Source organism: Mustela putorius, unplaced genomic scaffold, assembly GCF_011764305.1.
Source record: "Mustela putorius furo isolate JIRA1106 unplaced genomic scaffold, ASM1176430v1.1 tig00001584_pilon_pilon_pilon, whole genome shotgun sequence".
NCBI lineage: Eukaryota > Metazoa > Chordata > Mammalia > Carnivora > Mustelidae > Mustela > Mustela putorius.
In genome coordinates, this window is record NW_025421806.1 from 202,214 (window position 1) to 218,321 (window position 16,108).

The window sequence follows — 16,108 nt, forward strand, 5'->3', positions numbered from 1 at the left end:
TTTTTAAAGATTTTTATTTATTTGTCAGAGAGAGAGAGAACACACACAAGCAGGCAGAGAGGCAGGCAGAGAGAGAGGAGAAAGCAGGCTCCCTGATGAGCAAGGAGCCCGATGTGGGACTCAATCCCAGGACCTGAAGATCATGACCTGAGCTGAAAGCAGCTGCCCAACCAACTGAGCCACCCAAGCGTCCCTTCTTGAGTAGGTCTTGAAGGTTTGTGTCTTTTACAGAATTTGTTCATTTTATCTCAGTTGTTGATTTATATATGTTAAAATTTTCATATACTAATTTATCATCCTTTTAATATCTAGAATTTGTATGGAGTCACTTCTCTCATTCCTGATATTGATAATTTGTGTCTTCTCTGTTTTTCCCTTATTTTTCTTTTCTTTCTTTTTTTAAGCTTTTATTTATTTATTAGAAAGAGCATGTATGAGAGCGAGAGAGAGAGAGAGAGCAGGAGCAGGGGGAGAGGGAGAAGCAGACTCCTTAGTGAGTAGAGAACCTCATGCAAAGTGGGTCTTGATCCCTAGACCCTGAGGTCTTGATTCCATGGGATCATGACCTGAGCTGAAGGCAGACACACAACCAACTAAGCCACCCAGGTGCCCCTGTTTTTCCCTTATTTTTCTATAACTTCTCAGAATATAAAGGTCTTAGAGCTGTGGTCTTTGTCTTGACATGTACTACACTCAAATTAAGAAATTTGAGTGTAGTACACTCAAATTAGTTTCCTTGGGTTTTTAGAGTGTTGATAAATGAAGTCTTGACCCTTTGATGTTGAATCAAATATTGAGAGTGAGGAAAGAGACACAGTTTCATCAGATACTCACAAAAGTCTGTAACAATGTAAGAACTGTTTCTCTGACCTAAACAGACATACCAATCAATGGAACAGAATAGGGAGAGCCCAGAAAGAAACTCATGCATTTATGATCAATTAATTTATGACAAAAGAACTAGGGATATATGATGGGGGAAAGGATAATATCTTCAATAAGTGGTTTTGGGAAAACTGGAGAGCCATGTGCAACAGAAATAAAACTGGACCCCTATCTTACAACATATATAAAAATCAACTCAAAATGGATTAAAGACTTGAATATAAGACCTTTAACTTGAGTATAAGTCCTAGAAGAAAATTAGGGGGTAAGTGCCTTGACATCAGCCTTTGCAGTGATTTTTTGGATTTGACACTAAAAGCAAAGACAACACAAGCAAAAATAAACACGTATGACTGCATCAAACCAAAAGGCTTCTGCACAACAAAGGAAACCATCAACAAAATGAATAAGCAACTATAGAATGAGAGAAAATATTTGCAAATCATATATCTAATAAGTGGTTAATACACAAAATATATAAAGAACTCATACAACTGAGTAGCAAAAAAAATCTGATTAAAAATTGGTCAGGGTGCCAGAGTGACTCAGTTAAAGCTAATGTCTTGATCTCAGAGTTATGAATTCAAGCCCCACATTGGGCTCCATGCTGGGCATGGAGCTTACTTTAAAAAAAGAGCAGAGGAACTGAAGAAACACTCATCCAAAGAGAACATATAATTGGCTAGCAGATACATGAGAAGGTCCTGAATTTCACTAATCATCAGCAAAATGCAAATGGGAACCACAATGAAACATCATCTCAGATGTCTTAGGATGGCTGTCATCAACTGCAGACAAAGGACTGATATCCAAGATCTATAAAGAACCCCTCAAACTCAACACTCAAAAAACAGATAATCATGTCAAAAAATGGGCAGAAGACATGAACAGACACTTCTGCAAAGAAGACATACAAATGGCTCACAGACACATGAAAAAAATGTTCATCATCATTAGTCATCAGGGAGATTCAAATAAAAACCACATTGAGATACCACTTTACACCAGTTAAGATGGCCAAAATTAACAAGACAACAAACAACAAAATTTGGAGAGGATGTGGAGAAAGGGGAACCCTCTTATACTGTTGGTGGGAATGCAAGTTGGTGCAGCCAATTTGGAAAACAGTGTGGAGATTTCTTAAGAAATTAAAAATAGAGCTACCCTATGACCCTGCAAATGCACTACTGGGTATTTATCCCAAAGATACAGATGCAGTGAAAAGAAGGGTCATCTGTACCCCAATGTTCACAGCAGCAATGGCCACAGTCACCAAACCATGGTAAGAGCCAAGATACCCTTCAACAGATGAATGGATAAAGAAGATATGGTGCCTATATACAATGGAGTATTATGCCTCCATCAGAAAGGATGAATACCATGCTTAGTGAAATAAGTCAATCAGAGAAAGACAATTATCATATGATCTCCTTGATATGAGGAGGTTGGGAGGCAACATGGGGGGGTTGGGGGTTAGGAAAGGAATAAATGAAACAAGGTGGGATCGGGAGGGAGATAAGCCATAAGAGACTCTTAATCTCACAAAACAAACAGGGTTTTGGGGGGGAAAGGGGTAGGGTGAGGGTGGTTGGGTTATAGACATTGGGGAAGGTATGTGCTATGGTGAGTGCTGTTAAGTGTGTAAACCTGGCAATTCACAGACCTGTACTCTTGGGGCTAATAATACATTATATGTTGATAAAAAATAAAAATTTAAAAAAAGTAAGGATGAATACCCAACTTTTATATCAACATGGATGGGACTGGAGGAGATTATGCTAAGTAAAATAAGTCAAGCAGAGAAAGTCAATTATATGGTTTCACTTGTAGAGTGTAAGGAATAACATGAGAAATGAGTTGGTGGAAATCGGAGGGGGAGATGAACTATGAGAGACTGTGGACTCTGAGAAACAAACTGAGGGTTTTGGAAGGGAGTGGGGGTTAGGGTATAGGTGAGCCTGGTGGTGAGTATTAAGGAAGGCACGTGGAGCACTGGGTGTGGTGCATAAAAAATGAATCTTGGAACACTGAAAAATAAAACAAACAAACAAATAAATAAATAAAAAAGAAAGACATTGTGTCCAAAAAAAAAAAAAAAACCCAACCCAGATTGACAATCTCTATCTTAATTGGACTTCTAATTATTTTTTAATTGTTTAGTCCAACTATATATAATGCAATTATATATATATGGTTGAATTTGTGGTTTGTTTTCCATTTATTTATTGACTTATTTATTTATTTTCTCCTTTACAGCTTTGTTTTGATTATTCAAATGCTTATTTTCAGTATTCTTTTTATATACTCTATTACTTTTTAGCTGTATCACTGGGGGGTTTTTTGTTTATAAATTAGTACTGTAGAAATTGTACAACCACCCTGAAATTACCACAATCTGCCATGAATTAACATCATATCATTCTTTGTAGAATGAATAAAAATCTTAAAGTATTATTTAAAAAAAGAGTGGCTGTCACCAAAAAGACAAGAAATAAAAAATGCTTGTGAGAAAAAGGAACACTTGTGCCCTGCTGGTGGGCATGTAAATTGATGCAGCCACTATGGAAAACATCATAGAGGTTCCTCAAAAAACTAAATATATAGCTACCATATAATCCAGTAGTCCTACTTCTGGGTATATAGCTGAAGGAAACAAAATCACTATATGTGAATGAATATATATGAAAGAATAAAGAATATGTGATACACACACACACACATACATACAATGGAATATTATGAGGTGTAAAAAAGAAGGAAATCTTGCTTTTTGCAACAACAATAGATAAATCTTGAGGGCATTATGTTGAGTGAAAAGAAAAACAGTGGAAGACAAATACTGTATTATCTCATTTATATGTGTAATCTAAAAAAAAAATTCCTAAACTCACAGAAACAGAAAACAGATTGGTGGCTGTCAGTGGCAGGGGGTGAAGGGTGGAGGGAAAGCAGGGGAAGGTGGTTAAAAGGTACCAAAAGGCTTTTCAGATAGTTCATCTCCCTTGTTTGCTCTACTCTTCCAGTTAGAAGATTAATAAGTTCTGGGGATCTAATATACAGCATAGTGACTATAATTAACAATAATATATTTTGTATATTTGAGAGCTGCTGAGAGAGCAGATTTAATTTAAAAGTTTTCATCACAAGAAAAAAATTGTAACTGTGAGGAGATGGATGTTAAACTTACTTGGTAATCATTTTTTCAATATATACATAAATCATTATGTTGTGCACCTAAAACTAATACAATGTTATATGTCAATTATATCTCAGTAAAACCGGAAGGGGGTTGGGGTGGCAGTTGCCCGTATCTCCCAAATATACACCCAGACCTTGGTGCTTCATTTCTTGAGGATTATTTTTGATACTTCATATATAGATTGCTAGACCCTGCCCCTAGATATTCTGACGAATTAAGTCTGGAATGAGGCCAGAAAATCTGTATTTCTACAGGCTTCCCAGTGATTCTGATGTAAGGCTAGGATGGAGAGCCACTGGAACAGATGACCTTTTAAAGTTAGTCATTAAGGGGACACCTGAGTGGCTCAGTGGGTTCAGGGTCTGCCTTCAGGTCTGGTTATGGAATCAAGTCCCGTGTTGTGCTCCTTGCTCAGCAGGGAGCCTGCTTCTCCCTCTGTCTGCCACTTCCCCTGCTTGTGCTTGTGCTCCCTCTCTCTGACAAATAAATTAATAAAATTTTTAATAAAAAAGAAAGTCACTAAGAGGGCGCCGGACCAGGAGCATTGGGTGGGCAAGTGCTGCCCTCTAGTGTCGCCAGCTTCTTGCTGCACTTAATGCATACTGCAACCTGCTGCATGAGCCCTGGTGGTCTTGCTGCCTGACACAGCTATTGAGTTTCCTGTCCAGCTCCTGCAAATTTTAACTCTTAGGCATTAATAAAAACACTTATGTATAAAAAAGTTGCTGCTGAATAGCACACTGTGCTTCTCTATCCCCAGAACCTCAACACATTTTAGATGTTCAGCAATATTTTCTGATACTGAGACACAGCAGTCAGAGTCATCAACTCTGAAGAGAGTCAACAACACAGAGTCAACAACTCTGAACAGTTTCCTGAAGAAATTCTACTATTACAGTAATTGTTGCACTGTGGCATAATCATGGAAGCAGATTCTAGCTTTGGCAAGAATCTGGAAACAAATGAGTGTGAATTTATGGTTGTGTATCCCTCCAGAGTCCATAGAGGCTTTTCAGGTAGTTCATCTCCCTTGTTTGCTCTTCACGATAAGCTGTGAAGCAGGAAGGGCAAATGTGAAGATCCATGCCCACATCCTTGATGTGTTCATCACATGAATGTGCCTTTGTTTGGGAAGACTCTGATCTCACAGTCCTAACTACTCAAGCACCTTTCATCAATGAGTACCAGCTCAATAAACAAACCTGTACTAAAGGCCTACTCTGCAAAAAACACGTAAGATTGTCTTTGGCTCTACCTCCTGAGTTTGGAGATAGGAACAAGGGTGAGTGAGTTGCTGGAGAGGGGTTCGCAGCAGATGGTTTTAACGGCTTAGTAGTGGGCTATCTGTAAGGTAAACAGTGCACTGCTTAGAACAGGTGCAAGGTTTGCACAATCTGGTGGTTTTGTCATGGGCAGGAGGTTAGGAGGAGACTGAGAACTGTTTCAGCAGTGAGAAGGCAGCAGGAGCTGCAGGAAGCTGAGCTGGTTGGGTAGGAAATACAAAATTCTGCTCATCTTCTCTTCATCCCACTGGTGAGAAAGGGAGTGTCCTAGGGTTCTGGAGGTGGCTGAACTCATGACACCTGACACTGGACTTCTGAGACTGACAACAATTTATTAATCATATGTATTCACAGCCCAGGGTAAAAAGACACCAGTCACCATGCAGGGCCACGTTAGGTCATGCTAATGGAAGACAGAACTGTTGAAGTAGCCTAGAAGGCAGAAGCAGCTGCAGGAAGCAGGAGCAGTTTGGGTAGAAATAATAAAAGTTGAAGACTTTTTAATGTGCTGTTGGATCCTGTTGGCTAGGATCTTGTTGAGAATCTTAGCATCCATATTCATCAGTGATATTGGTCTGAAATTCTCCTTTTTGGTAGGGTCTTTGCCTGGTTTGGGGATCAGGGTAATGCTGGCTTCATAGAAAGAGTCTGGAAGTTTTCCTTCTGCTTCAATTTTTTGAAACAGCTTCAGGAGAATAGGTGTTATTTCTTCTTTGAAAGTTTGGTAGAATTCCCCAGGGAATCCATCAGGTCCTGGGCTCTTGTTTGTTGGGAGGTTTTTGATCACTGCTTCAATCTCGTTACTAGATATCGATCTATTCAGGTTGTCGATTTCTTCCTGGTTCAATTTTGGGAGTTTTTGGTTTTCCAGGAATGCATCCATTTCATCTAGGTTGCTTAGCTTATTGGCATATAACTGTTGATAATAACTTCTGATGATTGTTTCTACTTCCTTGGTGTTAGCTGTGATCTCTCCCTTTTCATTCATAATTTTATTAATTGGGGCTTTCTCTCTTTTCTTTTGGATTAGTGTGGCCAATGGTTTATCGATGTTATTGATTCTTTCAAAAAACCAGCTTCTAGTTTCATTGATACGTTCTACTGTATCTCTGGTTTCTACCTCATTGATTTCAGCTCTAATCTTGATGATTTCCCTTCTTATGTGTGGAGTTGGTTTGATTTCTTGTTGATTCTCCAGTTCCTTAATGTATAGAGACAGTTGGTATGTTCTGGATTTTTCAATTTTTTGAGGGAGGTTTGGATGGCTATGTATTTCCCCCTTAGGACCGCCTTTTCTGTATGCCATAGGTTTTGGACCGAAGTGTCTTCATTCTCATTGGTTTCCATGAATTGTTTCAGTTCTTCTTTGATCTCCTGGTTGATCCAAGCGTTCTTAAGCAAGGTGGTCTTTAGCTTCCAGGTGTTTGAGTTCCTTCTGAACTTTTCCTTGTGATTGAGCTCCAGTTTCAAAGCATTGTGATCTGAAAAAAACAAAAAACAAAAAACAATAAAGATATTAAAATAGCTCAAATTCATCCCATCATCAGGGGGAGACTCTTCTTAAGTTATGTTAAATGTAAGGATGACTTTTGTTTGTGTTTTGTTCTATATAAAAAGGACACTTAAAAACATTCACTGATCCATTTCTTTCCATTTTTTATTAAATCATTTTCAGAGTATTCTTCCCCATAGCTAATAAAGAAAATCCTTCATACTAATGATTGGTAGGGATATTTTTTGCCTTTTGTTTCTGAAATTATGGTATATATACTCAACATAAAATTTACTGTTTTAACTATTTTTAATGTATAGTTCAGTGTCATTTAATACATTTACAGTGTTGTGCAGTCATCTTCACTATCCATTTTCAGAACTCTTTCAACATCCCAAATAGAAACTCTGTACCCACTGAATAATAACTCCTTAATCCCTTCCTCCCCAAACTCTAGTAAGATTGAGCCTTGATTCACGTGAATTAGTTTTATCTTTGTAACTAGGTTTGTTAAGTGTCTTGAGAGAAGGCGGGTAACAACACAAATGTGTCTGTGCTTTTGATACTGCCTAGCTTAAGGATGAACTCAGATTGAATGCTCATCACACTGTCTGATGTTAGACTGGATGCTGGAGGAAGGACCAAGTAGCACTTTCAGAGATTTTCGGCCTAAGAATTTTGGGGTATGAGACCTCTCTTATCAGGGCAAGAATTTAAGGAATTTCCGGAGTCCTAGGGTGTTGGAGGCATCTCACAATGTCGACAAGGGCCATGAAGTTAACATTAATATGTCAATCTGTGGACATAAGAGTGGTGGGTAACTGAGGTTGGACAGGAAAAAGCTTGCCCTGCCTAAAGGTATTCAAATTCAGACTTCATAAAACATTTAGCCAAACATTCCAAACATGTTGGATTGAGCCAAAGAACCACAAGTTTGTATTCCTTAATCAGAAATGTTGCCAGTGACTCATCTCCAGAATAGGCAGGATGCTAAAAGATCTGTAGAGCTATTCTGGAAAATCAAGCTCCAGAAGAGAGCCTCATTTATGTGCCTCATGGAAGGCAGTATTTACAGTCTTTTCCCACCCATCCCAAGCTTGACCATAAACTGAGAGGAACCTTTCTTTAATTCTAGAAAGTTATTTTAAAAGACAAGAGCTATATCCTTTCCTTGACATATCAGGCATGATCTTCTTCTTGAACCTCTTTTTTAAAATATTTTTTTATAAACATATAATGTATTATTAGCCCCAGGGGTACAGGTCTGTGAATCGCCAGGTTTACACACTTCACAGCACTAACCATGGCACATACCCTCCCCAATGTCCATAATCCCACTCTTCTTGAGGCTCTTAATACTGACCACCAATTGCTTGTAACATCAAAATCCTGGTTTTTTTTTGTGTTTTTTTTTTTTTTTTTTTTTTTTTAGATTTTTATTTGTTTGTTTGAGAGAGAGAGAGAGCATGAGAAGGGGGAAGGTCAGAGGGAGAAGCAGACTCCCTGCCAAGCAGGGAGCCTGACTCGGGACTCGATCCCAGGACTCCAGGATCATGACCTAAGCGGAAAGCAGTTGTTTAACCAACTGAGCCACCCAGGTACCTCAAATCCTCATTTTCTAATAGTTAACAAGACAATGCATGTCCTAGCCTCTTGTGTGTTTTTTAGTTATCTTCCCAGTATAGGTGATGTAATATAGGGTTCCTCTGACCTAGCCACTCTCTCTCTCTCTCTTATAGGAAATGCTGTGTACATGAAGACTAACTTATCTTAGGATAGATGCCAGACTGTTGTCTTAAGAAGAGACCTAAGCCATAAGATTATAGGGAATACATGAAAAGATATATGCTGCCGGTGACCTTGGCACCTCTAGGGCCCAAGCTCTGCAACTCATACAGACAACCAGATACTTCATCTGAACACTGCATCACATGAGCTTCTCCCAGACAAATAAAGGTCTGTGATGCTCTACATGCCTTTTGAAATAGGAGAGCTTTGTGATGTAGTCTAGTGATCTGGTTCCATCTTCTGTGAGGCAGAGATGACAAGGTCTAGAATTTGGAGGCATTAAGTTCCAAGTCCCTGAAAGCCTAGGAAGAGGGATGGCTAGTGAGGTTTAGATTATGTTGACCCCTTCCTTTCTTCTGTGGGATGTTGGATATCCCTTATACACTTATGGCTCCATCATTATTATTGCATTAATTATTTGGCAAGTGAAAAAGAGCCACCAAGAATTAAGGTTGGGACCTAACAGGAGCTGTTGCCGGGTAGGGAAACACAATTACCATAACTAAACTGATTAAGCTTCAAACAAGATTTCATCCTCTTACTTTCTCCTGTTACCCTGACCCCTACATTTTTATGGGGGTTTCCTCATGGATCCCTTAATAGATCCAAATTTGGGTTGATTCTTCTGGTTGGGAGACATTCAGGACCTTGGGTAGCTAAAATGCTTTGGCTTCTAGACCTCTTATCCTTTAATCTGCTCATATTTTCTCCTGTCTCATTCTGATATCCCCACAGAACTTGTTCAGGGAGTGGGGGTAGAGGTATATAGTATAGTAGAGCCTTAAAATGAATTAGTAATAAGAGAAGGGAAATGATGGGTGAAAAAGATAGAGTAGGGAAAAGAATGGTAGGAGAGTATATAAAATTGGAATATAGAAAAAGTTTGGGAAATATTTACAGATTTTGTCTCATTTAGAGACAAAAAGTAAAAGGTACCCCCAACTTAATACTCTTAACTTTCTTGTTTTCAAGCGTCACCGGAGAGTCAAACAAAGGGCTAAAGATAGAACATCAAGAGGTAAAGTCCTAGTTTCTCCTTGGACTCCCCTTGCTATGGGCAAGATTCTCTGATTCCTGACACACTCTGACCCCTGGAACAAGTAGCCAGGTGCTCTAACCACTGAAGGCTCCTATTGCCCCAGCTGACAAATTCTTCCAGAAGACTTTCTTGGGTGGGAAATCAGAGCCTAGGAATGTCCCAAAATTCTCTACCTTACACCTGCCCCTGGGAATGAAGAATGAGGAAGTAGGACAGAAGCCCCCCTTTTTTTTTTTATAGTTTTACCACCCTGTGGAAGTCACCTCATGTTTCAGTCCATGATCCAGGAAATGGGAGTCTCATGATCCTGCCTCACTCACAGTGTGGTTGTGATGATCAAGTGAAATTGGGTCCAGGACAGCATGTTGCAATGGGTTAAGTTGTACACAGACATGCCTTAGAGCACTGACTCTTGGGGTTTTCAATCTGCTCTTACTCAAGGCCTCCAGCTTCCTACAGGATATCCCTGCATCCTCTCATTTCTTGTAACACTGTTGTGTTTTTTCAGCTAGGAAACATTCCCGAGAAGAAACTGAGAAGCCGTGGGAGCTGCTGTCTATCATGAAAAGGTGATCCCTTCTTTGTGGTCTCCAAACTCTCAGCCTGGCCTGTGATGATTTCTCTGCTTGGCCTGGGGCAGGGAGGAGAAGAGGGATAATGTCTGGGAGGGAGTCAGACACAGTGGATGGTGAAGACTGGTTGAGAGGGTTGCCAGGGCAGAGGGGGATCAGGTGTCTCAGGTAGGAGGAGTCTCCCAGTTCTGCTCTGGCTAGGTTCACAGTGGTCCTGAAATTCAGGATTTCACTACTATGTGATTCACTGAAGATGCTACATGAGTTTGCACTCAGCCACAGACAAGTTATCCAGTCAAGAGAATAGGCAAATGCCTGCACAAATAAATGACCATGCCATATTCCCTTTACAGTTACAGCTATTCAAGGGCAGACCCCTGGGAACCTGCTGATATTGTTTTGTCTTCAGGGAGGCCAACTCCTGGGACAGCCCTCAGAAACGAGCCTGTCATCCTCTTAAAAGCTCCAGGAATGGGACTGGCTCTCAAGAGATGCTATGTATAGGATCTAGGACACTCCATAATCCCCAGAATGTGGAGTTCCCACAAAGACCTAATTTTCCACAGTTTAGGAATATGAATGCCAGACTATGGCCTTCTTAATCCCAGATGAGTCTGACTCTCCGTTCTCCCTGGTAATGTTCCTGGTGATGCCCCATCAGCTAACCATTGGCTGCCCACTTCTGCCTTGTTCCTTTTTCCTGGTTCAGCTTCTCAACATAGATCAACAGAGAATGTACCCCACCTCCTAGTCTCTCGTGGCCCTGCATTTCCATGGATTGTCTGAGACCTTGCCCAACAAGCTCCAGACCCTCAGCCCAGCCCAACCCAACATAACTATAGCATTTTCCTAGGAGGAAAAGAGGGGTGGATAAACACCCTGGGGGTATAGGCCCAAAGGCTCCCAGGACTATGGGAGGGTGAACCAAATCTCCAGGCCACAAATATTCAAAGAGGCAGGTGTTGGGATGCCTGGGTGGCTCAGACGGTTAAGTATCTCACTCTTGCTGTCAGCTTGGGTCTTAATCTCAGGGTTCTGAGTTCAAGCTCTGCTCTGAGCTCCATGCTAGGTGTGGAGCCTATTTAAAAAAGCAAACCAAGCCAAACAAACAAAGAGGCAGGTGTCACTCCATCAGTAACTGTTGCCATCTTCCCTTCCCAGCCAGGGCTGGCTTCCTAAGGAGGGAAGTGTGAGGCGGCTCCTGTGTGCAGATCCTTCCTGCCCCATCTGCAATGCTGTGGCTCTAGAGATTCAGCAGTTGCTGGCGGGTGAGAACACCCTGATCTCTCCCCCTTCATCGGGGCCATCGCAGGGCTCCTCTTGCCTGGAGATTTTGTCCATGTCTAGTCTCTCTTTGGAGCAGAGTCAGGGTTCCCTGCTCTCCAAAGATCTTTCACTTCCATCTGTAACCCCCACAAAGTTACAATTAACGGATCAGAAATCCTTAACACAGTCAGCTGCCCAATCAACCAGTGTCAGCCTCCAAGATCACCAGGCTGAACTCCTTCAGCGAAGGAAGGGATTTGAAGTGCCAGATGTGTCCAGGGATGCAGGAGCTCGGTCTTCTTCAAGTGAGGAGCCTAGGATTTCTGTGAATCAGGAGGACAAGAGGAAGAGCCACTCTGAATGTGTGCTGGAAAAACAAGGTCAGCTGCCCTTGAATATCTGATTCTCTTTCTTTCCCTGAATTCAGAACTCATGAACCTGAAACACCCCATTGCCTTGCATGTGCCTATTTCCCCAAACCTTAAGTACACGTATATAAATGCATGCATTTCTATACCTGAGGGCTTCCAGGATCTTTAGAAGAGTTCCTCTGACAGCTTATAACACATAGCCTCAGATACTTTCCAAGCCTGGGAGGAAAAAAACCAGTCATTTCTTTAATCATAATGCTACCTCTAAGGCCGCTATTGAAAATATGGGGTATCTTCCTGATCCTGGGTTCATGAGAGTTGAGCCATTCCACCCAAACTTTCTGGTTTATAGAAGGATCCACTATGAACCCAGAGCAAATACCACTGCAAGCAAATCCCAAACTCCATAGCTCTGGCTCTACCCTCTACTACATTTCAATTTCTAAGTGGTCTCTATCCATTGCCTGGAGGACCTACTGAGCCTGCAGTGTGCTATCTGCAGCAGAAACATAGCTGCCTTTCTGTGGTTCCTCTTTTCTACACAATGAGTCCTCAGTCTCCCCATAAAGATCTCTCCACAAAAGGGAAGCCCAGTCCCCTTATTCTTCAAGAATTTCTTCATAATCTCTCTACTGTCTAAAATTTCCTTCACCTAAGTTAGCCCCACCTTCTTTCCACATTCCCAAATTTGGGCTTCTCCATCTGACTAACAACGAACCCATTTCAATATCTCATTTCCTCCTCTGGCCAAGTGTGAAGACTTAGAGCAGCACCAGCTGCAAAGGCAGCTATATCTTCAGTGGGGTTTGCCAGCTGTTGCCCAGAAATCTCTGTAGGTACAGAGAACCATATAAAATAAGCCCTGAGACATGGTTCCGCTTGTCCCCAGGGGCCTACCTGTTAGGAGAAACCCCTTTCAGTCTGCAAGAGGGAGGTGGTGTTTCCCTGGAACATGCCCAAAGCTGCTTGAGTTCTACTTTCAGAAGTTGTTGATTTAGCAAATTGATTCACTATTGCAAGGGCCTGCCCCCAAAGATCCAGCAGTCCAAACAGTTGCTCCTATCTCCTCCTGACCAGCAGCCCCTGCCCCAGAGCAGCACACTGACCAATGTGAGTGTCCCCTTAGCTTGCAGACCTAGAGGCCAGTGGAGATAGTGAGTTGTTTTGATCCACTGTGGCAGCAGGGCCAGTCCACAGTTGCTTGCCCAGGCTAAGGCACTGTTGCAAAGGTACGGTGACTACAGGGGTGGGGAAAACTGCTGGGGCAGTTTTCATGTTCACATTTGCAGCTGTTGGGACTAGAAATCATTGGGCCTGCAGCATTCCAAGGGCCTGACAATAGCTTGGTTCCCTTGTGCTCAGAAAGAAAGTTTCTAGATGTAGTGGTAGCTGTCAGCCCCTACATGGATCAGGAAGCCACATCCTCAACACTGATAGGCCTTGACCAGCAGCAACAAGCCCCACTTGATGCTGTCACTGATCATTCTGGTCAGCACCTGCCTCTGTATCTTCCCACGGGGCCACTGAGAAACTGGAGACAAGTTTTGGCCTTACTGTCAGGGCTGCCAGCTTTTTATTATGTGGCTTTCTCCAAGGCCATGACCACAGAAATCACTGGCCAATCTGCATTCACAGAGATGTGCCTGGGGCTTTTGAGGGCCCAGTATAACCTATGGCTCAATATCATCTAAACATCAATGTATAAGTCCTGGGCCAGGTTTTCAAGATGCCAGTGAGACTTGTTCTGACAATATATAAGCATTCCAGGTTGAAGTATAGGTGAATGGAGATGGTGCCTCTAAAGAGCCAGACATATTGCTGCCCCCTGTTCACTCAAGATATCCATCTTGCCCAAACTTAATTTTAATCTGAAAAATTCCTGTAGATACATTTGGGAAGTCTTATAAAGAAAAAGGAGTCCAGGAACAAATTGTGGCTGTCCCAAGGAATATCTAGAAGTCCTTTCAGAGTCTAAACAAGCAAGGAAAAACATTGCTCCAGGATCTCCCCATCCCATCAGGCATCATCCCATGGGCTCTAGAATGTTCCACCTTAAAGAATAGCTTGCAGATAAACTAAGACAGTGCAGGAGAACCAAAAGCAAGCTAGTCCCAACTGGCTTCCAAGATCTCACAACCCACTGGCGACACAACAGGGGCCCAGATGCTTTGCATTCACCTGGAGGCCATGTGAACAAACTCAGCCTGGAGGAGCCCTGGAACACTTATCCCTGCAAAGGTGAGCACAACTCCCTACCCCAGCAGAGAGAACAAAGGATCCAGGAAGACTTAAAGCAACAGAGAATCACAGACAAGGGGGGTTCAGTTTTGAAGCTCTCCCTATCCAGAGAAAACATCTACTCTGCTGAGGCCAGGAGGGACACTAATAAATAGAACTCTTAGTGCCCCTGACTTCCCAAATGTATCTCCAGGATCTTTCTCAGGATTTTAGTTAGGTCAAGATAGTTTCCTTGAGTGAGTTGGAACTAGTAAGGATCTGTCTGGATCTGCAGAGCCACTATTTCTATCCTCTCAGCTGACTTATCCCTGTCAGCACCTTCACAAGTTTCCCCTTCACTTTGAGTTCCTAGAGTATCCCCTAGGATTCCTTGGGTCAAAAGGCCAGATGAGAATGGTCTGCAAGGCTGTTAAAGCAGGCTGAATGACCTCATCCAAATAAGGATTCCTCAGAATGCCAAAACTAGAGTCCCAGAGCTTAATGGGCCAGACCTTACATGGCCAATTTACTGGGTAATTATTTGCTGGAGCAAACTGTTAAGTCCAGCATTTAAAGTGACCACATTTTTGAGATCCTAACTTTGCAGGGCCAAAATTTATAGGGCCACACTTTCTAGGGTCAAAAGCTACAGGGTCTAGTAAAAGCAGCCCATATTCACAAGATCTCATTCTTCCAGAAGCTGCAGAAGCTGGCTTGGAAGATAAGGTGAAGCACTTTCCACACTGGATTAATCCTGAGATGAAAGGTCAAGGGCATAAAGAATCCATTCTCCTCTCTAAGGATGAAACAGTTCCCAAAACCATGACAAAAAAGGTTGAGAAGACTCCATCCCTGACTGGACACCCTGTGAGAGGAGCCAAGTTGGAGAAGAAAACAGAGGAGGAGGGCATGACCTTCTTTGATGCCCCCCAGTCTCTGGACAATGAACTCAAGGAACAATCCCTTCAGCCCAGACACTCCTGGTTCCTGTGCCCTTCCCGAGATGGCTCCAAGCATTGTCCTCAGCTGACTTTTGCCACTCAACTAGAAAATCCATCCCACTTCTCAGCTCTCACCTCAGCAGAAGGCACTGATCTACACAAAGAGAATACCCAGTCCAGGAAAAAGGAGTTCATAGGTTCCCAATCCTCTGCACGCCCATGAAAAAGGCTGTCATCATTTCTGTTAATGTGCAGGTGAGGCAGGACCCTCTCCAAATATACTCTATACCTCTAAGCAAAGAACCCTCTGTTTCTGCTTCCTTATTTCTAAGGTTGTGTGTGATATAGAGAGTAAAGAAGGTATATAATACTTGACACACAGAATAGGAGCTTAAATATGTATTTCAAATAGATCAGCATTTTCCATACAACTCTTTCAGTCCCAATCTGAACTATGGATTGGGAGACTTCAGCAAAGAAGGAAGACCCTTGTCCAAGGTGCATGGAAGGTGCACCAGGCTTGATTTCTATCATGTCTTCCTGTGGCATCTATGAGCCCTATAGGAGCAATGTGGACATGAGAATAGTATAAGAAGTAGCAGCCAGGAATCTAGTGCATTTTTGGCCCATAGGCACAATTCACCAATAACTTCTTTATATGCCCAGAGTCTGAAGGGAGGTTTTTTTTACAGGAGTGTCACATTGCTCATCCTTGATAAACACAAAAGCATACAGGTAATGTGACATGTGTCAGAAGCAAATGATAGACTCTCCCCTCTCTGAACGCTGTTATTACTGATTAGATCTTTAAAAGGACTAATCATCTGGGAGTCTGCTGCAGCCTGTTGCCAGTTTGACCCCCATTGCCTTTCAGTTGCATGGAATAAATGCCTCCTAGAATGAAGATCAGTTGAAGAGAAGGTTCCCAAAAAGATCACAATAAAAATGACTTTGACCTGAGTCTTAACATTCAATAGTTCAAATATTCAACCACTATGTGCCAGTACTATGCCAGACACTAGGAGCACAACAATGAACAACAGGCCTTCCTCCAT

At 42.0% G+C, this 16,108-nt stretch overlaps 1 protein-coding gene across 1 annotated transcript in view; it reads left to right on the plus strand.

Annotated features, from left to right (window-relative positions):
• The window catches only part of FAM205C (family with sequence similarity 205 member C), an 87,648-nt gene extending 72,292 nt beyond the window's left edge, over positions 1-15,356 (plus strand). The window contains exons 3-6 of the mRNA XM_004747480.3: positions 9,620-9,665; positions 10,195-10,255; positions 11,420-11,904; positions 14,810-15,356. Coding sequence (XP_004747537.2) covers positions 9,620-9,665; positions 10,195-10,255; positions 11,420-11,904; positions 14,810-15,276 — 1,059 coding nt within the window. The 3' untranslated portion in view covers positions 15,277-15,356. The remainder of the gene's footprint in view (positions 1-9,619; positions 9,666-10,194; positions 10,256-11,419; positions 11,905-14,809) is intronic.
• Positions 15,357-16,108: the final 752 nt, after the last annotated feature.